General features: G+C 40.6%; 2 protein-coding genes across 8 annotated transcripts in view; both read left to right on the forward strand.

The window, feature by feature from the left end:
* The window catches only part of LOC114471718 (voltage-dependent T-type calcium channel subunit alpha-1I-like), a 498,082-nt gene that overhangs the window by 311,257 nt on the left and 159,794 nt on the right, over positions 1-27,031 (forward strand). Inside the window, exons 7-8 of the mRNA XM_028460576.1 lie at positions 2,517-2,859; positions 4,197-4,289. Of these exons, the coding sequence (XP_028316377.1) occupies positions 2,517-2,859; positions 4,197-4,289 (436 nt within the window). The remainder of the gene's footprint in view (positions 1-2,516; positions 2,860-4,196; positions 4,290-27,031) is intronic.
* LOC114471728 (uncharacterized) lies at positions 15,708-20,084 on the forward strand. 7 transcript variants are annotated; one of them, XR_003675025.1, is made up of 5 exons: positions 17,008-17,064; positions 17,139-18,863; positions 18,954-19,267; positions 19,384-19,484; positions 19,580-20,084. XR_003675025.1 is itself a non-coding variant. In XM_028460613.1 (3 exons), exons 1-3 carry the CDS (start codon positions 16,360-16,362, stop codon positions 19,034-19,036), a joined length of 261 nt encoding a protein of 86 aa, XP_028316414.1. In that variant the 5' UTR covers positions 15,708-16,359; the 3' UTR covers positions 19,037-19,058. The 7 variants fall into 7 exon arrangements, 4 of the variants coding, with proteins under 4 accessions (XP_028316414.1, XP_028316424.1, XP_028316406.1 ...); XR_003675022.1 differs by having other exon boundaries at positions 18,954-19,484; XR_003675023.1 differs by lacking the exon at positions 19,580-20,084 and having other exon boundaries at positions 19,384-19,564.

Genomic DNA, 27,031 nt, shown 5'->3' on the forward strand with positions numbered 1-27,031 from the left:
GTTTTTCCAAATCTGTTTGTAAAAATACAATTATTAATATAATGTATATCATATACAAATATTTTAAGTGCCATAAAACGCAATGACTGTACAAAATGTGTATGAATTAATTTGTTGTTCTTTTAAAAATACAAGTTATATTTTGGCGCTCGAGTGACGTGAGTTGGTTCTTCTTCTGTTGCTACAATATAAGTAGTGATGCAACACTGCACCCAGCAGTTCATGTGTGGTACTGCAGCAAAAATGAAGCAGACAACCGCCGCTGGGTCTAACTTTAACATGGATTTACAACATTAATTTAAAAATGTGATTTTTAATGACGCGGTCAGCCTCGCAGAGGTAAAACAGTAGGAAGAAATCAGGGCTGAGCTACTTTCTGTTGAAAATAGGACGTTTCATTTAATTTTTTTTTACAGCACTTTTACTGTGTTTTCGATTTATTGGATTTGTGAATGTCTGCCTTTTTTTTCTATATTTGACAGAATAATTGACTGTGTTTCCTGTGATGGTTGTGTGTTGGAATGGTTAAAAACAGAAGATTCTAAACTTTCAAACGATATATGATACCTGTGATACGCTGCTGTATTTGAGAAGCATTTCATCTCTTAAGAGCGTGAATGAATGAGAACATGCATTCTGACCCATTTTGACGTTACAACAGGTCAATGCAAATTTTTGTAGTCAACATTATCAGTTATGTTACTAATTATTTTTGCATTATTTAATATGTTACACACATTGTGGTTGGCGTGAATCTCGAGACGGTCTATGTATTTAATTGTATTTTTTTCTTTTGCCTCCCTGGCAAAATCTCAAACTCTGCCTATGCCTGACATGCAAATCATGAATCTTAGACTCATGACTCATCAGATTCATGGCAATGCACACCCCTACTGGTGTCAACGTAACACCTAGAGCGATATTTTGAACAAGATTGTCAGGAAAATTGGACATACAGTAATTGACGGTTTATGACACTGAGTCAGATTGCTGTATTTGTGTCAGATTGATTTTTACGTGAATTCCATTTTTTTCTGTATGTTTTCCACGATCATGGACATTTGTTGCCCCTATAAAGGCAGTTCGTAGTTTGTGGTAGTTTTTCCTCTACTTGCAGCCTTCAGGAACTCTGGATGTGAACAAATTGAAAGTGAAAACATGAAAGAACAATCCCACTTCACAGCGTGGCCTACTGAAGTATCAGGAAGTGACTTTAGCTCTTGGAAAAAGAAGAGAACAATGTCACAGCAAGACAGGTGGAATTATCTGTTGGTCGGGAAAGGGCAAATTAAATTGTCAGGGGTGAAAGTTGTGTGATTAAGCGTTCAGATTGAGTCCCTGGATCCTACTTCAGGGATGTGGGATTAGGCTCTGAAGCCTCTATAAGAGTTTCCTGTTTTTCACATGAACTATTTTTGTCAGTTTGTCAATTTTTTCCTCTTAATTCTGTGACACGAAAGAAGGACACTTGAAAGAAAACTTTCAACTTTTTGCCAAATTGAGAACATGCAACTCTTACAAGTACACGGAGCCTTTTCTTCACATCATTTATTGTTTTCTTTAACTTTTGCAACATTGTAAATTTCAAACTCAAGCATGGCATTGAGTGACAGATGAATAGGTGGAGTAATTAACTTTGATAATGTATTTAAATGTTGTCCAAGTTAATGCTTGAGGCAGAAGAAAAGAGCACATGTCACATGTATGGATTTGAGTGAATTTGACAGAAACCATAATTCATACGTCCAACCTTTCTGAGTTTGATTAACTTTAGAACTGCAGCTATTGCATGCTGTGCATGAGGGCTAGACACGATTTGGGCAACCAGTGGCCTCATTTTGTGTGGCCCTCAAAGTAAATGCACAAAAACACAAAAAAAAAAATTACACAAAATGACAACAGTACAGAAAAAAATACATAAAAGTAAACAATGACTACACAAATACACAAAATGAGAGCAAAATTCCAGAAAAATACATAGTTTTCATTTTTTTGTAAAAAGACCTCTTGTTTTGAAGAAAAGCGGAAGTTTGGTCAGCAGCACAATGGAGGGTCTCCGGAAATCTCTGAAATGTTTGAATGAAATGTGTTTCCATGAGTTTTATGGATCACATGAGCACATGTTGATATTCTACTTGATCACTTTCTCACTTTAAATGCTCTCAGAACTTTCAAAGGTGGAGAACAAACAGAGATGTTTAGCCTCAGTGTGAGCAAGGTTTTTGACGTTGTAGGTTCCAAATGCATCTTGGGAAACTTGGAAGTATACTTTAGTGGGAACACTCATCATCCTAATCATACTTATAGTATATAGTAGACAGTATATACTCAGTGAGTTAGTAGTGTATAGTACAGAGTGTGACCTTTGGAACACGGCCATGCAGCAGTTTTTACCTTACAGTTTTAATTCAGCCACCAAATATTTCAGAGCATGTTGGAGAGGTTTTCTTATCGAATGTTATGCATTAGTTGTTATATGTCGCATCATGATCAGGTTCTTTCCTCATCTCTTTCAGCACCACAGGCATCACCCTCCCACGGCCGTACTACATGGCCGACGAAGATGACGAGCGGCCTTTTATCTGCTCACTACCCGTGGACAACGGGATCATGTCATGTGCAGATGTTCCAGCGCGCCGTGAAGGAGGGAAATCATGTTGCCTGGATAAAGACGACGTGCTGTACCGCCAGTCATTGGGTCTGAGCCCGGAGCCATTAGTGAACGGAAGCGTGAGCGTAGCAGGGTTGTGTGTCAACTGGAACAAGTACTACTCCAGATGTGGCACTGGGCACAGCAACCCCCACAAAGGTGCCATCAATTTCGACAACATCGCCTATGCGTGGATTGTCATCTTTCAGGTCAGTTTTATCTTTTTTATTTATTAAAATTATTGAATTTCTCTACTCTTGAAAACTAAAGAGTTTGATTATTGACATATCTGAAGCAATTAATTCACAAAGGACAAATGATCCAACAGTACAAAAAATATATCCCGACTGAGTGAATTAATTAATAAATGAAAGATTTCATTCATGACGCTGCTGTATAAAATAACACAAATCAACATTTCTTTGATTTTGACTAGCTTAAAGCTGCAGTTTGTAGAATTGTGAGACGTTCCATGCTCCCCCTTCCCTTCTAAACGAACCTCATCAGTTTTCTTGGGAACACGTGTGTGACTGCTCACACTGTGGAACTCTTTGTGACTTAGGGACTTTATCTTGTGTTATTGGGGAGTTTTCTGATGTTTTAGAGACATGAAAGCACGTATCACTCGCTGCGGTAAGAACAGTAAGAAGCTCAGAGTCACAGCCGCTCCTCACACACAAGCAGCTGCAGCCGATCCCAGCTGGTCAGAGTGGACACATTCCACATCCAGACTTCAAAGGAATTGCGTTTGTTCTCTCCATCTTAGATAATATTTCTCTTAGGTTTACAAGCTACTTATCCCATCTGTTATCACTCCCTCTGACTTGGTATGTGGGATGGACCGCGCACAGACTAAAAGCGGATCACGCACAATACACCGCATACAACGAGTCAGAGTAACCACCACAGAGTCTGTTCCTCCTGAACACGTTTGTGCCTTTATTCTGTTGCTTCTCCACCTCTGTCTTCCTTTTTCCTCTTGCTTTGCCGTGTAACCGATGTGCCAAAAGTGACTTCTGCTGGAATATGATACCATGAGACTTTCCCTATTCTCAGATCATGAACGCGCATAGACTTTGAACAAGCAGCTCGAGCAGCCAATAGTAACGCTTAAAACAGCTCATGGGATTGGCCTGTTGGTAGAAAGATCTCTGATTGGCTGAAGTCCAGCGTCACGTTCTTGGATTTCTAAAGCTAATTTCCATGGCCAGGAAAAGGAGAGGAGATGTCACTGTCCACTCAGAACACTTTGGATCACAATATGCTCAGATTATTATGGATTTTTGACTAAATAACACCAAAAATAACTCATATACTGCAAATATCCAAATATCTTAAAAACTGAAAAAAAAGATTTGTTTTAGAACAGAAAACACTGCTTGTCTGGTTTTTGATATTTCTGTTTTGGTTTCAAGTCAGTAAAACAAAATAACCACACTGTTTTTGTTATTTTGATTTGTTTTTAAAATGGATTAACCAAAGAAGGAAGGGTACACAGATTCACGCTATTATATCTTATATTTTTGTTTTGTTTTCTGTGCTGCAGGTGATCACTCTGGAAGGCTGGGTGGAGATCATGTACTACGTGATGGACGCTCATTCTTTCTATAACTTCATCTACTTCATCCTGCTTATAATTGTAAGCCACACACGTGCACGTTTGCTGAAAACACTTTATGGTACATTAATAATAAAGCTACACCAGTTCTGTGGAATGCCATTACATGTACCCTACGTCTAAAGTGAAAAATGTCCACATAAAACATGGACTTTCATAATTTTTTCCTCCTCTGAGACCGTTCAACCATCTTTAAATGCATAGTTTTTAAACCTATCAGCTGTTGCTGCCTCACACATTTCCCTCTTGACCATTTCTCCTTTTTCTATTGCTGTAAAAAGATCATCATTTTTTAATCTGTCAGTCCATTCATTATTCTCATTCATGCAGTAACACAATATCCACATTTATTTGTGAATTATTTGTGCTGCACATGCCTCTATTCTCATTATGAGGCTTACAACAAAGTGCAAAAACATTCACATAGTTGACTGTATAGATCAGGGGTCTGCAACCTGCTGCTCTGGAGCCTCATGTGGCTCTTTGACTCTTTTGCAATGGCTCCCGATAGCTTTAAAAAAATAATAAAACAATGAATTGTTATTTCTTACCGAGGGTGTTGATGATTAATGACATTAACTTCAAATAAAATTAGGATAAAAACAATTTAACCTAAAAAATAAATCACATTGTGCAATATGCACATGTGGCTAACCTTAAAATATAAATTCCTGGTAAGATAACTAACAGAAAGACTATTCTGGAAGAAAATAGATTTCTTGATTCGTTGCAACAAATGAACAATTAGCATGTGTTGACTGACATTATAATGTGTTATCAAGTTCAAGTTATTTACTTTATTACTTCAGATCCATTAACTCATGAAATTATTTGATATTATTTTAACTGTATAGAATTTTATACACTGTATTGTCTTCGTTGAGAAGGTATTTTTTCGGCTCCGGAAGGGCTTTAATCCTGGTGAGATTAGGCAAAATGGCTCTTTTGAGAGTAAAGGTTGCAGACCCCTGGTATAGATCATTTATTCTCATCATTAACTACAAACCAAATCATTTGACTGTATCAATATACACAAATATCACAACATATTGTATTCTAAAAAAAAAGCTTATCAGGATATAACTACTATGTAATTTAGTATATATTAGAATTTTTTTGCAAGCCTCACAATTTATAAATAACTAAAAAACAAACAAACCGGACTATAGTTCCTGCACTTCCTGTAGCGTAATGTGCAGATGTTAGGACCATGTCAGGATGGTTTAAGGCACCAGATTCAAGGATTCTTCCTTCCACTGGTGTGGGTTCGAATCCCCCTTTTGACATATATCTTTTTTCATTTTAACACATTCAACACGGCAAATTCCACCTTTAAAAATACGAAAAAAAAAGAAACATTTTAGGGTGTTTCCTGGGTTAGGGTTAAGGTCAGGGATAGGGTTAGAGTTAGGGCTAAAATAAAACTGACGGAACGATAGAAAGAAGGGGACGGTCTGGCAGTGACGGAACCACCGGTAGTCGGCTTACTGCGCATGCGCACAGGAAGTGTCGGAACTGTTTTCTGGTTTGTCTGGGGTCTGGAACTATAGCAATAGCCATAAATATAAGTAGAATATCTGCATTTCCTGAATAAAATGCAAGAGAGGTTGCAGGTGCTGGACTGCATTAGCTTAGTATTATCTAGCATTGACATTATCATTAGACTTAGCATTAGCCTAATGTTAGCATAAGCCTAGTGTCAGTATTAGTCTAGCTTTAGCATGAGCCTAGCGTTAGCAATAGCCTATCAATGGTATTAGCCTAGGATTAATACTAACCTAGCTTTAGCATTCATCTAGCATTAGCACTAACCTAGCAATGGCATTAACTTAGCATTAGCGCTAACCTAGTATTAGCAATAACCTATCAGTAGCATTTGCCAAGCATTAGCACTAACCTATCATAAACCTAGCAATAGTATTAACCTAGCAATAGCTGAATATTAGCAATAAGGGTGAAATAAGTTGAAGAATAGCTGGAAATGAAGGGCTTGAAAGTAGAAAATAGAAAACAATGGGAAAGAAAACACTTAATAAGTGAAAAAGTTACACCTGGGTGAGGGGGTGGGGAGGAGGTGGAGGGGGGGAGAGCAGAGAGGAGAGATTCTAGGTAGAAATGGAAGGGTGGGGAAGAGTTGATTACTGTAAAGTGAGAGTGAGATGTGAAGTTGTAGGCGTGAGGCTCAACTATAATGGTGGTGGCTGTGGGCAGAGGGAAGGAGTGAGTGGTAATACCTGAAACAGGTATTTGGGATCAACATGTCTAAAGTTAAGCCCACTATAAGTTTTATCCCACAGTCCAAGGCATGCTAGTGCATCGTAGACCGATGTATGTGCAAGAAACCGCCACTGCAAACCCAAGCGCTGCCCCGGACTCGAGGACGCAGCCAGATTAGCAGAAAGAGCGGGGGCCAGGGAGCCCAGGCAACCCCCCCCGGCCGAGCAGCTCCCCAGACGCCCCCAAGACACCAAGCCGAGAGGCAGCCACTGCCCCCCACATACACACACGAGAAAGCACCTGGGAGCCGAGGAACCGGCGCACCCCGCCACCGCCCCCAACCCCAAGGCCCCCCACCGACATCTACTGCCAGTGCAATGCACCTCAGTTATTGTTAAAGTCGCCCCCGTCCCCACCCCACCCACCCCCAAGGGCCCAGCCAGACCGCCAAGCGGCGTGCGTACACCAGAGGCGGTAATTCGGGTTGTCTCTCTGGAACTTTCCTATGAATAGAAAGTAGTACATTATTTTACAAAAGAGAAAATGTATCTAAGTTTATTTTTCTACATTAAAAAAAACACTCTTTGCGTCAATGCGAAGTTGCAGGAACTGTTTAATTTAATGTACTGTACCTTACTTTAAGCATTCCAGAAGTACAGGATATACATTAGACATGATCGTGGACAGAATTGACTTTATTGCAGAAAAGGTGGGATTAAACTGTCACCTGTGGAGGAAAAACAGCCTAAAGTTTCTGAACTAAAACCCAAAGTAGTTTCTGCTTCTATAGTTCTGAAAAAAGCAGCACATATTTCCTTTTACTTAGCTATGCTTTGGGCAGTGCTGAAGTTATTTAAGTGTGACTCCATGGACTCCTGCTCATTTTACGTTCCTACATTTATTTCCCTGATGCCACGGGGACATGGATTAGGTTATTTACTCCTCCACTCACTCTGTATTAATGCCTGGAAAGCCGAACATTTCTTTTTATATTGCCTCAGAGATGCCTGACCTGCTTAAAGAGTTCCATCCCAGAATATTTTTTTATTTCACTTCTATTTATATAAAGAGGAAATTAAGCAGAATTATTATAGACAAGTTCACACATCTGGCTTTTGAACCAGGCAACCAGCTTCTCATGTCTCAACTCTGCTCTTTAGAACACATTATAAATGATAAAATACTTAAAATAGGAGGAAACAGTGCTGTGCATAGCTCTAAGCACACATTTATAAAATAAGAAATAAAAAAAATGCACGAAATTAAAGAACATACTGGTTTTGTTCGTCCGTGCTATCAGGATTTATTTTGCTATTAATGTTTTCCTTGACATTAAAACCCAAGCCTCTTTGGCGTCCCCTCATATGCTGTGTTTTTTATCTTTTTATACCAAGTAATGAATAATTACATTATTGTTATATTATTATTATTATTATCAGAATAATTTCTAACACTTTCATAGTGATCTTCACCATACCCTCAAAGACACTTTACATGAGAAGAAAACATGAGCAAAATTGCTTTACACACTAACACTACACTAACTTTTCCAGTGGTGGCACTGGTGCGACTAACTTTCTCAGTTGGTCGCACCAGCACAGAATTTGGTCGCACCCTTTTTTCCTTTTTTTTTTTTTAGCAGGGTGGGGAGATTGTACAGCATAGCCACGCATGCTAATGAGAAGTTGACTTAACTGGCGTACTGTAGTTTTGTATGAAGTAAAGATTGACAATAACTCGAGATATATTTGCTGAATGTTTTCAGGTTTTAGTGTCAATATTAATATATATATTTTCTGCAACAAGCAGTGGCTGAAATAAGTCATTTATTTTATATCATTTTAAGACGTTGACAAAATTTTACAGAAAGGCTGTACTTGAATTAAGTTAACAGTAGCATAACCAACTTAGCATCTGCATTGTTTCACCCCATGGAATTAAATTCAGAGGGTCCAGCTCTTATAGTGGGGTCTCCTAACCCTCTTCCCCTGGTCAGGGGTCTGTAACCTTTACTCTACAAGAAACCATTTAACCTCATCTCACCTGGATTAAAGTCCTCCTGGAGCCATAAATACCTTCTCAATGAAGACAATACAGTGTATTAAATTATATACAGTTAAAATTATATAGAATAATGTTTGATTTATATTGATCATGTAAATGGAAACTTAAAAACAGTTTAAAATAAAATAGAATAAATTGACATCAAGAAATAAAAGAGTATTTTGCATCTTCAAATTCTTATGCATCTCAGATTAAATGAACACAATGTTATATAAAGAAGATTTTTTTTTTATTTAATGTATTTGAAAGCCTACAAAAAGTAACACATAAAACATGCATATTTAACCAGCACATTGGTGGTTAAATTAATCTGTTTCCACACAATTGTAATTTCTATTTTTTTCCAGAATAGTGTTTTTGTTGGTTTAATTTGTTGGGGATTTAAAACTTAAGGTTAGCCACAGGTGCAGGAAAGTTGATGGTCTGTAGATGTTGTAGGAGGTGAAGTAGGAATGTGCTGAGTCATTGGACAACATGATTTATTTTAGGTTAATAAACTGTTTTTCTTGATTTTTTTTGTCAGTAATCATTAATAGCCTCTGTAAAAAAAAAAATGTATATATATATATATATATATATATATTTCAATAGTTTTTTTAAAGCTATAGGGAGCCATTGCAAAAGAGTCAAAGAGCCACATGAGGCTCCAGAGCCGCAGGTTGCAGACCCCTGCTCTGGGAGAACCACAGCTGAACATCTGGCCTGGCATCATAGTCCATCAGTTCTGGTCCCTCCATGATACGTACGCTCTATCACTGCGCTCGGCACGTTCTTCCTTTTTACTGCTGCCCTCAATGTGAGCGCACACTCAGTGAAAGACTCGTTATGCCTGGCTACGTTCACGGACCGCGCACACTCCAAAGGAGCACATTGGTGTTTATACTCTATGCATTCACCGTTGCATTACCCGCAGCCAAGTTGCGTGAGCGCTCACTGTCTCCTCACCTGCCGCGCTAAGAGAGAGCGAGAGAGAGAGAGAGATGCACTCAGTGGGACGTGAAGAAGACGTTCATCCGCTCCGTGCGAAATAATGTCATCCATACGTACTCACATGGACGCGACCAGATTAAATTTTTACTCGCACACACTGAAAATATACTCGCATATGCGACCATTTTGGTTGCAGTCTCGAGCCCTGGACTTGGTTCTCCTTTGCAGTGGGAAGCTTTCTTTAATACAACGCTTTGACAAATCAGAATACAGACACAGTGCACTGTACGTTGATCATAGGTTTCCCAAAAGATAACTCCAACCAAACGCTTTTATAGTTCAGCATACGTGTCTATTAGTGACGGGAATTCCGGCTCCTTTTCGAGAACCGGCTCTTTTGGCTCGACTCACTAAAAAGAGCCGGCTCTTTTGGCTCCCAAGTGGCTCTTTAGATTTTTTGGTGCTTAAATTAATTTATTAATGACAATATATAATATGTAAAACTAAGCGCAATATGAATTACTAATATAAAAGAAACATGCACTATTTAAATGTTTATTATATAAATACACTTTTATTAATATACTCTACAGAGAGATAAAAATAAAAAAACAAACAAACGTTGAACTAGCTTTTTAATACTAAACAATTTTAATGTGAAACAACATACAGAAGCTTACAGAATCACACAACAAAATATACATTAATATGTATAAAAGAAAATGAAAAAAAAATAAATAAAAATCTGCATTTAGATAAGAGTTTTCTCCTTCAGTGAAGATTGGCATTAAGAGAAACCAAGTGCCTCAGCTTTGAGGGGTTGATCCTGGGGGTTAAACTGATTTTGCTGCATGCAATAGTAGCCACTGAATTCACTTTCGAGCAAGCAGGAAGTGATGTCGAGCATGCAGGGAGTTTAGAGAGTGAGCAGAAAATTATGGCACACGTAAATAAGTGTGGGAATTCACCTCATAGAGGGACAGTGAGCGCATGCCTGCTCACTAACTACTGGTTTTATGCATGCGGTTGTTGCTTTCACGCGTGTGGATTTTGGAACTAATGTGACGCCATAGCCCCTCCCCCTCTGCTCAGCACAGACAGAGATGACACACATATTGACCAATCAATGAAGAGAAATAAAGAGAGCGAGACAAATTGGCTCCCAATCAGGAGCCGGATCCTTTTGTTCACGTCAAAGAGGCGACACATCACTAGTGTCTATGGGAGAGAGCAGTGTGAAAGCGGCTGCAGCGTCGATTATTCTTCCAAAAGTGGGTTAAACAAAATGTCAGCGGACTGATCGGTCTGCTCGTCCGATTCCGAATATGTGCATCTCTCCTGGGTAGAGTCAAAAAACCAAATTGAGGTGTATAAAAGTGCTCATTTCATTGTGACTTTAATTCCCGAGTCTGAATATGTGGTTTGTTTTCGGCTAGGGGCCGAATTGCGCCTGCTGGAGGCCGCAGAAGTTTGGTGTGCTTCAGCAGCGGGGTCGGGTTTATGCTAATGATGGCTCTGTTCCCCAATTTCTGACCCGCCCATTAAATCCTGAACACAGAAATTGGAAACACAGTTTGTGAAGTCTAGCTCCACAATTACATGGTTGAATGGCTTTTTACATGGAATACATTTATTACCTATTTAATGTGTTTAGAAGAAAATGGCCCAATTTTCTTTACACAGTCTTTAAGGAAATCTATTTGTGTAAAACACAAACTGTGATGTCACTCCTTACATTTGCATAAAAGTAAATAGTTATCTTAAAATTATGTTAAACTCCAATGAAATAAATTATTAGGCCACTGTGCCATGCAACCTTTTTTTTTTTATTGTCATTAAAACAAATGATTAATAATACTATCAAGTTTAATATCCTAATAATATCAGTGCCTTAGATGTTGTAATTCCTTCTTCTCTATTTATGATTATCTATTTTTTTTCACTCAGCCAATTTGGCGCCCCCTGGAGGCATAGCGTTCTTAGCATTTGCCTACATTGCATATATAACAGGATGCATTAAAACACCATATTTTCACTTTGGAAACACTTTGGGACACTCACGTTTAAATGGTAGTGCTGCAGCTATCAAATATTTTTGTAAGCGAGTATTCTGTCGATTTTTTCATCAAGTAATTGAGTAATCGGATTAAATACACTTTTGTGTTTGTAAACAACCATATCAATAGTGTGTTATGAAATATGAAAGACCTCTTAAAATGAGCAAGAAATTGTCAGTTATTCCTCAAAATGTTATTCAAAATTATTTTTCAAAACTTCAACTTAATAGTAAACAAATGCCAGGGCAGATAAAAAAATAAATACATATACAAGCTATTTCCTTCTGTCCGGACAACGCTGTGCATACGCTGCTGTACTGAGGGGCAAAAAAAACATTGATTTGTACAACAAATTCAATAAACTCGCTCGTAAGTGAATCTATATGCTAGTGAATGCAATTTTGTCCATATTTAGCATTTTTTCTGTTGTCTTTCTGTGCATTTTTTGTATAATTATTGCTTTTTGTTGCCATTTTAGTTTGATTCTGGAGTCATTTTGTGTATTTTTGTATCTTTTTTGGTGTAATGTTGTGCATTTCTGTTGTCATTTTGTCTCTGGGCGCACACGTGACTCTAGTGGCTCTGATCCACTTGCGGTCGTCAATTCAATTCAACTTTATTTGTATAGCGCAATTTACAACAAAGTCATCTTAATGCGCTTATCAAAATATAAAATTCGTAATAAGAAAGAGAAAACTCAACAAGATCCACATGAAGAAGCATTTAGTGACAGTGGGAAGATACAACTTCGTTTTAACAGGAAGAATTCTCCGTTTGAACCAGGTTCAGAGGTGGCAGCCATCTGCGTCGACTGGTTGGGCTAGTTGGACTAGTTGAGCCGTGAACCACAGATCAGGATCTGCCATCATCTGCTTCAAGCCACCTGAAATAGAGAAGATAGAGAAGGGTGAGGAGAAGGCACTGACTGCAGAAAAACATGATACAGTATTATCACAGCAGCCTGCCTTGGCCTTGGGCTTCACTCCCAGTGGCCTAGTCAATACTTATTGTAAACGTGACAAACATTTATTGGTAAGCTAACACCGACTCCAAGGTCTGTAAATGCGACCGTTCACAGACGAGCCCATGTCCGCTCTAGTGGTTAGGTCATGTTATGATTCATTCCTGTTCATGCAGACTGTAAATCATAACCAGCTACATCAGAATTTGGATCTCTTCCTGTTCACTGAAACATTGTAACAAATGTTTTTAAGTGTTGCAGATCTGATGTATGGTCAGTGGTATGTCATGTATATTATGAAATATCAAAAATGTGTTTGTAAAAACGCAAGGTGGATTTTCTATAAATTTTAATAACAATTAAACAGTTGGATAAATTAGGAGAAATAAAGTGTTTCATGTTGAAACCTTAACATTTCCTAACTTTTTTATATTACTGCTTGTCTTCCTTATTATCACATCCTCTAATCAAACTGTGACCATTTGGTATTTAAGACGTGCTTTTCAAACTGGTAGCGCTATACTATACAGTACCAGTAGCTGCATTTCATTTACCCTTGGAAATGAGCAAAGGTTTTTACGCTTTCATGAGGAGGTTTTTCAGATGTTTCGATATTGAAATGTTGCAAAAGTGTTATGGAAACACTTCAAATACACGTCACACAATGTGACGTACCTGATCACATGACATGAGGTACCTGGTCACACAACTTCTGTTCTCCAGAAAAACATTGTGCAGTACGTGAAAACAGAGCAGATGACAAGGACATTTCTTAGTGTTATAATTAAAAAAATATTACTGCCACATTAGACGTGAAAGAACAAAATAATCTATAGTGTTATAAGGAGGTTCTGAGTGACGTGAAGTCTCACGGGAGGGTATTTCACAGGAGTTATGAGGCTCCTGCCCAAAATAACGTTCAATGGAAACACATTCAAACCTCAAGTGGATAACTGCGATGGGATCAATCAATCAATCAATCTTTATTTGTATAGCGCCAAATCATAACCAATGATATCTCAAGACACTTTACAGTAGAGCAGTCTTAAGGACCGACTCTTCATTTTATGGATACACACATATGCATATATACGTATATACACATACATATGTATCCCACACCCAACATGAATTCATCATGGCGGCAAGGAAAACCTTCTGTTAAGCAGCAGGAACCTTGTGTTGATCCCATTCCTATGATGAACAGCCATCCACGTTATGCTGTGTTGGGTGTGTGCAGAGGAAAGGGTGGAGACAGAGTTGTTGAGACTCTGTAACTCCACACTGAGGATCCCACGGACCTGCAAGACAAAAGCCAGAAGGAGTACAGGAGCAAACACACAAGGGGAGAAGCAGACATAGAGGGAGTGTTTGAGAGAGGAATGGGACCCTCTCCGGTCCCTCTCTAACATGGGGATCCATGGGATCTTTCTCGCTGGCTTCTCTTTTGATGTTTTTGGTGCCGGTGAGGTGCCCTTGGAGGCCAGTGGACTATGCAGGCGGGCTGGAACGGGGCTGTGCATATGCACGCCTGCTGGTGTGGCCGGTGTTCCCAGGTGCCGGTGGAGTGGCTTGCGGTGACATCCGCCTCCCTTGGTTTCTACGTTTGGGCTTAGCCACTGGCAGGCGCCATTTGGGCCGGCGCTGCGCTGGTTGGCTTCTTGGCGTGAGTGTCAGCATGTCTGCTGGCTGGCAAACATCATTGGGGTTTGCATAACCACCTCTGCTGTGGAAATCTCTCACAGTGTTTGGTTCCTCAGGTGTATGCATCAAATAAGTAAATACAAAGAGCAGTAAAAAAAAAAAACAATAGTAGCCAACGTTACGAAGGCAAGTGGTGCATAGGCATTAGCTATCAGGACACAAGACAAGATGGCCAAAGAGATAAAAAAGTGTAATAGTCTGACCTTCTTTTTCCTAATTTTTTTTTTTCTCGACCAAAACTGAAAAAATGAGCTGATGCAGATGAGGGGCAATTTAATTGCTGAAAGAACCAGACAGTCTGGATTCTGGACCATGGATTGCAAGTCCAGGTCAGTATACTCTATGAGTAACCTTAAAACTAGCGCGCTCAGTTCCTTGACACGTTTTTTGGTCGGTTCCAATCTTCTTTTTGGCAGCCTCAATTATTAAATGGTTCACATAGGTGCGAGACTCCTCTGTTTCTGGATCTAGTCTATAATGAAACAAGATTCTTTGAGCGACCGAGTAAACAAAGGCCAGATGAGGATTGTCACTGATAAATTCCATTGTACTACAGGATGGCTCACTGAGCTTCATCTGCCTGCAGAGCTTTTGATGCATTCTCTTCCTGAATATGAAGTGTTCCTCTATCTTCTGCTTCACATTTTGCTCACTGAGCTTCATCTGCCTGCATAGCTTTTGATTCATTCTCTGTCTGATTGTGTACTGTTCCTCTATCTTCTGCTGCAGCTTCTGATCACTGAGCTTCATCTGCTGGCAAATCTGTTGATTCATTCTCTGTCTGATTGTGTACTGTTCCTCTATCTTCTGCTGCAGCTTCTGATCACTGAGCTTCATCTGCTGGCAAATCTGTTGATTCATTCTCTGTCTGATTGTGTACTGTTCCTCTATCTTCTGATCACTGAGCTTCATCTGCTGGTAAAGCTTTTGATGCCTTTGCTCTCTCAGCTGTTCCTCATGCTTCTGTTGACTGAGCTACTAGTTAGCAGAGCTTTTGACAGTTCTGCTCTTTGTCTTTGTTAAAGGAGTGGCTAGTTGACTTTGATGTCACTCAGAGTTATTTTAAGACATCAAAGCCATTCACATCATAGCTAAAATTTCTGGCTATTGTGACATCGTAGCCTGCCAGGGAATTGGGTTTGGGGCTGTGGCTCATGCTGGAGGGTCTGGAATGGGGGCAGCTCTGGGGGTGGTTGCTGCTCAGGGGCAGGTCCTGGGGAGCTGAGTGCTAGGGGTTTGCTGTGGGCTACTCCACCGGGTTGTCAGGGTGCTCCGGCTGGGTTCCCTGCGTTTGGCCTTCACTGGGGGTGTTGCCCTTTCTTTTTTTTTTTTTGGGGGGGGTATTTTTTTTGTGGTTGCACTAGGCGGCATGTGGGGTTGGGGCAGCCTGTGCTTTATGGCCTCGCTGGTTGGTGTCGGGTTGGGCTGGTCCACTGTCTAGGCCCTCTGACCCTCTTGCCCAAGATGATTTGTTTCCGTGACAGATGCTTGGGCTGGGCCTTCTGGGAGCCCTCCAATTAGCTCAGGGGCTGTGTGATGGCCACGGCCACACATTAAGGTTAAGTTACACAGTTATCATTGTTTCTTTGTGTTTCAATTAATGCACTGTCTGTTAATCCTGATTTTCTTTGTTTTTGAGTTACCTGTGGAATGTCTTCCTGGTCTGGCAAAAGATGGTGGAGAGGGCGGAGCTGACTTTTATGCTGAGACCCACGCCCATCGGACCAGACCAAGTCATTGAACTCATAGGGGGATTGGGAGTTTTTTATGTTAGATTTAAGTTAGTATATATCATGTTCTCCCCTGTGTGTGTCTGATGGAAAATCCAACTCATATATAAGTCTCCCCTTGTGTGTTAGTTGGGAGTGGTGTGGGTTGTGTTAACACCATGCTGTGGAAGTTCCTTCTTGGGTAAAATAAAACCCAAATTGTTCAACTGCAAACCTGTTTCCTGTTCCTTGGCTACTTGGTCCACGACATTTGGTGGCAGTGGTGGGATCATCCAGTAAAGGACACCAGGTTTTTTTTGCTGCAGTTTTTTTTTCTTCCCTCTTCTCTTCTTCCCACCGTGATTGCATAGTTATGCAGAGAGGTGGAAGAAGTACAAGAACAGCACACAGAGACAACCAGCCTCAGATGACAGGAACGGAGGCCCTAAATGAGGGTGAGGAAGAAAATGGAGCTACTGGAGAGGTGGACAGCACTGAGGGCGAAGGTAAGGAGCCTTCATTATCTGACCTGGTCTCCTTGTTTCGGGCCCATATGACGCAGCAGGAAGCCCGAGAGGCCAGACAGCTGGAGGAAAATGCCCGACAGGAGCACCGCTCCAGAACACTCCAACACCAGTTCCAACTACTACAGCTGGAAGTGCAGGCTCGTACCTCCCCACTCTCAGAGCCTCTGTTAGCAGAGCTTGAACCACCAGATCTGGAGCAGCGGTCAGGTGAGCCTGAACAGTCTGTGCCTGAGCATCAGGACATGGCAGCTAATTACTTTCAAATCTCAACCAATAAGGCGCTGTTTCATGAGCCCAGACTAGAAAGGCTCACAGAGGAAGATGATGTTGAACATTTTTTAATCACCTTCGAACGCATTGCACATGCTTGTCGGTGGCAGAAACAGGATTGGGTTTTTCATCTTATTCCTTTGCTCTCTGGCAAAGCTAGGGGAGCATATGTAAATATGGATGTTGATGATTCTCTTGAATATGATAAAGTAAAAATGGCAATTTTGGATGAATATGATATAAATCCAGAGACATATAGATTAAGATTTCGGTCTCTTGAAATACCTCCTGATGAAAACCCAAAAGAGCTTTAAGCAAGGCTTAAGGAGCTATATGGAAAGTGGATTAACCCCAAAGGTAAAACAACCCATGAAATTGGCGAACTCATCATCTTGGAGCAGTACTTCAGAATGCTGTCTCCTGAGTTGCAGGTTTGGATTAAGGAGCGTAATCCGGGGTCTGCAGCTGAGGCTGCCAAGATGGCTGATGTGTTTGTCGCTGCACGGAGGAAAGGTCAGCCATGGAGCTATACAGCATGGGAAAGGGACGACAGTCGCAAATTATTCCCGCAATTTCATCAAGCACCAACCACTGATGTAGGTAGGACTCCCATGAGGGACAGCCAGTCAGCTAATGCATCTCAAAAATACCCTGCTAAAAAGCTGATTTGTTATCGGTGTGGAATGGAGGGCCATACCAAACCAATGTGCCCCAAAGAATCGCCCAAGATAACACAAGTATGTTTTGTACCTCGGGCGGATGAGCCTGAAATCAAATTGAACTCAGAGGCCAAAATGTCCTTGATTGAAATCAATGGCCAAACTTTACAGGCTCTTATTGACTCAGGCAGCGACCAGACCCTCGTACACAGACATTTTTTACCACCAAATGTTATCAGCATTAAGGATACTGTCCCTGTTTTTTGTGTGCATGGAGACAAAAAGCCTTATCCAACAGCAGACGTGTACATCAAGGTACAAGGGCAAACATATCTCGTAAATGTTGGTGTTGCTGATAATTTGCCATTTCCTGCTGTGCTTGGTCGAGACCTACCTGTACTTTTTGATTTGTTGGATTCCAGCCGTGGATGTAATGCGGCAGTTACCAGAGCTCAAAGCCAGAGGTTGGAGGAGACCTCTCCAACACTAAGTGCCCTGCCATTCTATGATGCAGACCTGGAGACAGCACCTGGGAAGTCTCGTAAGTCACGTCGTCAGAAAAGGCAAGAGAAATTCCATAAGACTGTTGTAGCGCCACTCTCTGGTCCTGACCCTGAATTGCCTTTGGGTTTTGGAATTCCAAGCAATGTCATTGAGATGCAACAAAACGACACAACATTGGTACCTCTTTTTCAGAGAGCTAAGGAGGCGGGACAAGGAACTGTTCCTGATTCTTGCAGCAGTGAGGATTTTTTTCTAAAAGGTGGTATCCTTTATCGCCAGCAGGGGTCTGCCATACAGTTGGTGGTTCCGGGAGCAGCCAGGAAAACTGTGCTGACCTTGGGACACTCGGTGCCATGGGCAGGCCATCTTGGTAAGCACAGAACCATTGCTCGCATTAAACCCCACTTTTACTGGCCTGGCCTACGTGCAGATGTAGGACTGTTCTGCAAAAGTTGCCCTCAGTGCCAGAAGACATCCTCGAGAATCCCCTCCAGAGCTCCACTCCAGCCACTGCCAATCATCAGTACTCCATTTGAGCGGTTAGGGATGGACATTGTGGGACCTGTGGAAAGGAGTAAAGCAGGCAATCGTTATATGCTTGTGATAACTGATTATGCTACAAGATATCCGGAAGTTTTTCCCCTGAAGTCCATGAAAGCTAAATCAGTGGCGTTTTGCCTGGTCCAATTGTTTTCAAGGGTTGGATTTCCTCGTGAGATCCTTACCGACCGGGGAACTAATTTTATGTCTACCCTATTGAAACAAGTGTATCAGCTGCTGGGTATTAGGAGTTTAAGGACAACTCCATATCACCCTCAAACAGACGGGCTCACCGAACGCTTCAATCAGACCATGAAGCAGATGCTCAGGAAATTTGTGAATGAGACTGGTGTTGACTGGGATCAATGGCTGCCTTACCTCCTTTTTGCATATAGGGAGGTACCCCAGGCCTCCACTGGCTTCTCCCCATTTGAACTGTTATATGGTCATGAAGTAAGGGGTCCCCTATCTTTATTGAAGGATGTTTGGGAGGGAAATAAGGCAGGTGGGGGGGCTGATAACATAATTTCCTATGTTGTGCAGATGAGAGATCGGCTGGAAAAGATGAGGGGGCTTGCCCAGTCCCACATGGCAGAGTCTCAGCGGCGTCAGAAGGTCTGGTATGATCGGTCAGCCCGGCAGAGGTCCTGTGTGAATTCTCAGACTTTGCTTCAGCATATCTCGATGACATTGTCATTTACAGCACCACCTGGGAGGATCATCTTGAACATCTGGAGAAGGTGCTAGGCCGCCTTCAGTCGGCTGGGCTGACCATCAATCCCGCTAAATGTTTCTTTGCTAAAGCGGAGACCGAGTACCTGGGTTTTATAATTGGAAATGGGCTTATAAAGCCACAAGTGAGTAAAATCCATGCCATTGAGTCATGCCCACTGCCAGAGACCAGAAAGCAGCTAAGGTCATTTTTGGGCATGGCAGGGTTTTACCATCGCTTTATCCCTCATTTTTCTGCCAGGGCAGCTTCCCTTACTGATCGGACTGGATCCAAATGTCCGAACAAGGTGCTCTGGACGAAGGAAGCGGAGGCAGCCTTTCGGGACATTCAACATTCAATGAGTAAGAGCCCAGTCCTGTACAGTCCAGATTTTAAAAAGCATTTCATTTTGCAAACTGATGCTTCGGAGAGGGGTCTGGGGGCTGTTTTAATCCAGGAATCAGCAGAAAAGCGACATCCAGTAGCATTCATCAGTCGTAAGCTGTTTCCAAGGGAGGTCCGGTATTCAACTGTGGAGAAGGAGGCTCTTGCAGTCAAGTGGGCAATGGACTCTTTTAAGTACTATCTTCTGGGCCGGGAGTTTACGCTGGAGACGGATCACAAGGCTCTTCAGTGGCTTGAGAAGATGAAGGACACGAATGGAAGAATCACTCGATGGTATCTTGCAATGCAGCCATTCCGCTTCATCATCCATCATATTCCAGGACGGGACAATTGTACAGCGGACTACCTCTCTCGCTGTCCCAGTGAGAGCTTCGAAGGGGGGGAGTGTGTGATGGCCACGGCCACACATTAAGGTTAAGTTACACAGTTATCATTGTTTCTTTGTGTTTCAATTAATGCACTGTCTGTTAATCCTGATTTTCTTTGTTTTTGAGTTACCTGTGGAATGTCTTCCTGGTCTGGCAAAAGATGGTGGAGAGGGCGGAGCTGACTTTTATGCTGAGACTGCAAACCTGTTTCCTGTTCCTTGGCTACTTGGTCCACGACAGGCTGGTTGTTGTTTGGTTTGGAACCCCGCTGCTTCAGGCAGTGTGGCGGATGGCGTGGGTCCTGTCGTCTGCCGGGCTGTATTGGTGCTGGGGAGATGTTTTGTGTCAAGGCGTGGGTAATCGGTGGCAGCCACTGTGTTAATGTCTGTGCTGGTGGCATGGGCATTGATGTTGGGGGTGATTGCGAGCACTTTTTTGTCGGTCTATGGCTGATGGGGTGGCCCCTCCATCAGGGCTGTATGTGAGAAACCCTACTGTTCAAAATTGAAGGGATTGGCAGGGCAACCTGAAGGGTGGAATCACTCCTTCATACATGAATTCAGATTTTTTAGATGCGTGTGTCGTTGTGAGGTTCTTCATTAAATTTGATTTGCTTACAACGGATGTCGACAAAGTCTTCTCTCCTGGATATAATGTACACTTCACATGTACGTTCTTGCCTCTGACTACAATTAATTTAAGTAGTGTTTGTATCGCCACCTTAAAAATGCCAACTTTTCATCAGACTGCTCCATGCTCACCATCTCTGCTGTTTCATCAAATCTGTAGTGGTTTTGTGTATGGCGCATGTGCTGGCTCGGAAAACAGTTTATTCAATCAATGCATGTAACGCACTGCATTTAACGTTCAGTAGCGTTAACGGCATTGTAACGGCGTTGTAACGGCATAAAAAGTAATTAGTTAGATTACCCCGTTACTGAAAAAAAAAATGCCATTACCTAACGCCGATATTTTAAAAGCCGTTATTCCAAACACTGGTTAAAATGGGGTATATTTACAGGGATGCAAAGTAAAATAGCATGTGTGATTTCCCTGGTTGTTTTTTATTTACTTATTTTTTATATTTTTGTCATTTGGTGTATTTTCCTGTCAAGTATGTTTATTGGAGTCATTATGTGCATTTTTCTTTCTTTCTGTTGTCTTTTCGTGCTTTATTGTATAATTGTTGTTTTTTGTTGCCATTTCAGTGTGATTCTGGAGTCATTTTGTGTATTTTTGTATCTTTTTTGGTTTAGTTTTGTGCATTTCTGTTTGTGCATTTTTTGAATAATTATTGTTTTTTGTTGTTTTCTGAGGACATCACTGTTGATGACATCATCAGTGTTCTAAAACAATGTTTAACAGGAGTTCCACAGTGTGGATGAGAAAACTAATGGGATATATATCTATATATTTTCTTTTGGTAGCCATAACATCACCAAAATTAAACTGTTCCTTGAACCATTATCAGCATTTCCTGAAAATTTCATAAAAATCTGTTCATAACTTTTCAAGTTATTGTGTACACAAACAGAGAAACACGCAAACACGCGCAAACAAACTGACCAACATACTTCCGAAACGTTTTGAAATCAAATAAGTCCAAAATAACAGATGCACGCACTCGCTGTATTTGGAAGCTGTTTCAGGTCGATCCGACACTGCTTCGGGGAGATATGCACACCACACACACACACACACACACACACACACACACACACACACACACACACACACACACTTTCATACAGAACATTCTTGCTTTTGTAGATAGATTTTTTAAAATCAAGTCCCACTACTTACATCCAGCTCTATCTTTTTATTATGCATATGCTGATGGCTTCAGACACACATTATCTTTCTAATCTGACCACCATAAACTCCATCTTCATCAGAATTGCACCCTCTGGTCTCTGTTTGGACCAGCACTTGAGACTAGAATATGTGCAAATTTAAATTTTCCTCATTCACACAGTGAGGAGAGTACTGTATGCAGCATTAAAATGAAGCAGATTAAGTCAGAACATGCTCTCTCATTTTAACTTAAGTTATTCTAAAAAAAGTTATTTTTTAATTGAGTTCAGTGGAAAAGCAAAAGTAATGAGAATGTTATGAGAAAGTGATGGAAGAAAGCATGATGTGTGAGCGATAAGAACAAGCACAGCAAGCTAAAGATGGAGAGAGTTAAAGAGATGCTGTCGAGTGATTATCACCATGTAGAGCAGTTTGAACAACGGCACTTTAGAGGAATTAAAAGCTTTGCAGGGAAACTCGCTCGGCCCTGTGGAATTAGGCATTGACAGGCAAAAATAGTACACTCATAGTGTTTTTTTGTTGGGTGTCACCAGATTGTGCAGGTGCAAAGCCCAGTTAACATCAGGTACAAGATTAGGTACACATTTGACAATGCACTAATCCACTAAGAGACACAGAACACAGACATGGCAACTGGTGGCCCGGGGGCCACATGTGGCCCTTGATCTAATATTGTTTGGCCCCAAGAGTAAATGCATAAAATAACTGGAAATATACACAAAAGGATGAGACAACTACACAACAGATAACAAAAATACATGCATCCATCTTCTCTCGCTTGTTCTAGTCGGGTCGTGGGGGCAGCATCCTGAGCAGGGAAACCCAGACTTCCCAGGACTTCCTGGGTGATCTTGAAGTATTCCCAGGTCTGGGGTCTAGAGCAGTGGTTCCCAACCTTTTTTGTCTTGTGTACCCCTTGAGCCGTTTTGTCATCCCATGAGTACCCCCTCACTCATGTGTGCGCATGATTCTTCAAAAGTAGAACACAACACAACTGAATATTCAAAGCGTTATTTTATTTCCTATTCTTAAATTGAACAAATAATATTCAGGCATTATCTTATTCAACTCAAATTGAACATAAAATGGTGTTGCCTTCAGGGCAATACAAATGATAAATATAAGAAATAATAATAATACTAATACATTATTATTAAAGAAAAATTAGAAAGTTGAAAATTGAAAAAATATAAATAAATACCAAAAAAATAATTAACCTGCCTGTGTTATATATAACTTTTATGAGATTTCCCACAAAACGAGCTTCTTTGAACATGTCTCATTTGAACTTGAAAAATCAGAAACGAAACACTGAACACTGTATTAGCTGTACTTTCTTTTCTTCATCTGGGCATTAATGAGACACTTGAGTTTGCTTGTCTTTCGTAAGCTTTGATAGTTCTGGGGACAGTGTGGAAACAGCTGCTACCAGGCTGTTCACCTCACACATATACCTAAGTAGAACCAAAAGGCAAAAGCTCAATCAATGCATGTTTTCCCAGCTCAGGATACTCCTCCACATCACACCAGAACTCAGTCAATGTCTTCTCATCATAGGTCATTTTCAGACCCTGATCACATGATAAATCCATCAGATGCTCCTGCAGCCTTGCAGGAAGTTTGCTGCAGCTCTCACTCACAATAAATGGGTTCCTCACCCAATCCAGTCCTTCTGACTTTTTTTCAATGTCCTGAAAATACTGCAAAGTTTGGACAGATGTGCTTGCACCAGTTTGACTACCGGACCCCTGGCAACATCAGTGGTGGCAAGATGGGAATCAAGTAGTGGAAAACAGCTGACATCTCCATCATCACATTTGTTCTCCCATAGTTTGAGCTTTTTTGTGAATCCTTTAATTGTGTCATACATTTTAAGGATGTGTGACTCCTTTCCCTGAAGCGATAGGTTGAGCTCGTTAAGTTTGGTAAATATATCAGCGAGATACGCCAGGCGCCCCACCCACTCAGCATCCTCAAACACCAAAGCAAGAGGATGCTGATGCTGCGTCAGAAACACAGAAACTTCAGTGCGCAGTTCATAAAGTCTGAGTAGTGTTTTCCCACGGGACAGCCAGCGGACGTCCGTGTGAAGCAAAAGCTGTCCGTGCTCTGTACCGCTCTCATCACAAAGAGTTTTAAACAATCTGTAAGTCAGTGGCCGGGATTGGATGAAATTAATCCCCTATACAGCATCATCCATAACATCACTTAAATCAGGGCTCATTTGCTTACTTGCCAGTGCCTCGCGGTGAATAATACAAAGCAGCCATTTAATGTCGGGATTTACTTTTTTACGTGTCCGAAAAGTCCCTTCACACTCCCCGTCATCGCAGGAGCTCCGTCAGTACAGATGTGACCGCAGGTTTTCCACTGTAAATCGAGTTCTTTGAAAAAGATATCTATAATTTGGAACATTTGTTCCCAGGTTGTCTTTCCTGGGAGCTTTTTGCAAAATAAAATATGCTCATTTATATCTGACACATCTTTGTAATGAACGAAGGCCAGGAGCTGAGCATCACCGCTCACATCTGTCATTTCATCCAGCTGCAAAGAGAACTGACCGGCTTTTTAAATTTTTTTCACTACTTGTTCAATAATATTCACCGACATATCATCAATCCGACGGGACACGGTGTTGTTCGACAAGGGGATTTTCTTGAGTGTGTCGGCTGCTTACTTGTGGATCATAATTTCAGCCAAAGCCGCAGCTGCAGGAGAACGAGCTCTTCAACAATCGAGTGAGGCTTTTTTGATTTCGCCACGAGCAGGGATACGGCGTAAGATGCCTCCAGTGCTTTGTTTGACACACTCGTAGCCTTCATCATTACATCCTGTCTTGATTTAAACTCCGACGGTTTACGTTTGTAAAATTCCTCAGTTTTACCGACACTTTTCGAGTGTTTGGTACTCTGGTGTCGCTGTAAATGGGCTGGCTTCATGGAGTTATTTGCCAGGATTTCAAAAGAAGCACTGAGGCTGCGGCGGGTCCGCGGACGTAGAAGTGAATCCAAATAAAACATAGTTTTCACTATACAGCCTTGGTTTAGGTTTGTATCTTTCTTGCGTTTGTCGGCAGGCTCCTCTCCCCCTCCTGTATCCACAGCAACAGGACGTTTCATTCATCTATCCATATTTACACCTGCTGCAGGTAAAAAGGGTTCCGCTGTTTTGATTGTGCCACAGGTTATTCTCTCCCCAGGGAAACAAGTCATAGCGCACACGGACCGTTTTTGACAGACTTATAAAATGACTGAGAATATTTTTTTTTTTTATCTTGGAAATAAATTCTTAATTTTTTCACATACCCCCTGCAATGTGCTCACATACCCCTAGGGGTACGCGTACCCCTGGTTGGGAAACACTGCCATGTACCATCAAGGATCCTGCTAAGGGCGAAGAGCTGGTCCACAGTTCTAAGATCAGGACAAAAACAGCACTGCTCCTTCTGGATTTATACACGCACACATCTAAAATACTCAAACTGAATACAGAAAAAAATACAAAATAGCAGAAACTCCTGCTTAAATTGGTCATTATTCTAAATGCTGACATGAATGTTGGTAACGTGACCTTCGGATCAAACAATCATATTTTGTGTCCCCCGCTGTGACAAAAGAGAAAACATGAATCCATGTGTAAATATCAATGACCACCATATTCAGTTGTAGATATGTCAAATGTAACAAAACCAATGAACTCCAACATATTTGCAGGACTCACAGTTTCTCCATGCCTATTTTTGATTGTTGAAAGAACTCTCAATTTTCACAAAATCCTGCAATTTTCCACAAATTGCACAAAACGTTCCCAAATTAATAATAATTGGTCAAAAAATCAAGGACATTTAAAGCAAAGATCCTACAGTGACTGATATCTGTTGGTACTTCACATTAGGCATGTGAATCTCCATCACTGACAACGATTCGATTCGCACCTTGATACACAACCAGCGATACGATACATTAGTGATACATTGAATTTCCTGGCGATACGATACACCCCCTGTTCACGATTCGATACAATTTGATATTGATTTGATGGTGATTCAGTTCTACACAATGCGATATGATGTGATTCAACATGATTCAAAGAAATTCTACCAAAAATTTAAATAGTAAATGAGTAGCTGTAATCCAGTATGGTACTAGAGGCAGAGGATGTATTGTATTCCTTATAAGCAGCAAATGTAACAAAAAAAGTGAAAATTTTACTTCTAATCTCTACTAGTATCTCTCTATGCGTAAAAAACAGGCCTTTTCACAAGTAGCGTTGAGATTTAGAACATTAAGGAACAGGAATCGGTTTCCTCACATTTGTTAATCATACTGTCAAAACATTAAACAGTGAGACAACTAGGGCTGCAGCTGTTGATTCTTTATTGATTGATTCATCGATAAATCAAATATATATATATATATATATTTGTTTTTAACCAACCAAAAAAAAGGTGCCCTTGAGCAAGGCACCGGCCCCCAACGCTGCTCCCTTCATTGTAAAGTGACTTTGAGAACCCAGAAAAGCGCTATATAAAATTGATGTATAATAATAATAATAATAATAAAAAAATAACGCTTAACGAAAATGATGCGGCTGTGAAATGATCAAGCATTTGGCTTTTATTTCTTAAAAAAACAGAGGTGTTTATTCCAAATCCAACATTTGGCTCCAAAACTAAGTCAATTTATTGCATTTTAACCATTTAGTGTTTATAAGTGCCAGTGCCAACAATTAAATAACAATACAGTTAAGTTAACTTACTGTAAAACATGTAAAACTATTAATACAAACTTTAACTTAAATAGTAAAGGCCATTTAGCCATTATTTTGTCTTAATACAATACAATACAAAAAAGGATTGCACCTTCTGCATATTACCCACCTGAGAACAAAAGAATCAATATAAAATCAAATATCAAGCCAAACAGGTACACAATGTATATTTCATAAAAAATAAATGTAAATAAAACAATTCTAAATAAGAATTACGCCTTTTCAGCTGTAATCTCAATTTTTGTGCATTTCTGTTGTCGTTTTTGGTATACATATTTAGTATTCTTTGTTTTATTTTACTTTACTTTATTTCAGCATATTTTTTTTATCATAAATATCTTATGTGTAGTGAGGGCGTGTTTTGGTGTGTGAGTCCAGAGACCAAGTACAAAGTGGTCGTGATACAGACTTTGGTGACGTCACATAAATGAAACGACGCTTCGAGGCAAAAGATTTGCGTCAAATGATTTTTGTAATCAAATAATTTGAGTAATTCAAGGAAAGGTTTCAGCTCTAGAGACAACATCACTCTCAATGAGTGAAATAAAGTG

The sequence above is a fragment of the Gouania willdenowi genome, chromosome 1, assembly GCF_900634775.1.
Source record: "Gouania willdenowi chromosome 1, fGouWil2.1, whole genome shotgun sequence".
Lineage (NCBI taxonomy): Eukaryota > Metazoa > Chordata > Actinopteri > Blenniiformes > Gobiesocidae > Gouania > Gouania willdenowi.

Excerpts from the sequence above, each read along its gene's own strand:
- LOC114471728 (XM_028460588.1), top strand. The coding sequence starts at position 17,041 with ATGGAAAGTGGATTAACCCCAAAG. Across the intron at positions 17,065-17,138 it reads AAAGTGGATTAACCCCAAAG|GTTTGGATTAAGGAGCGTAA; the intron begins GTAAAACAACCC and ends CCTGAGTTGCAG. Across the intron at positions 18,864-18,953 it reads AACTGTTATATGGTCATGAA|ATGAGAGATCGGCTGGAAAA; the intron begins GTAAGGGGTCCC and ends TATGTTGTGCAG.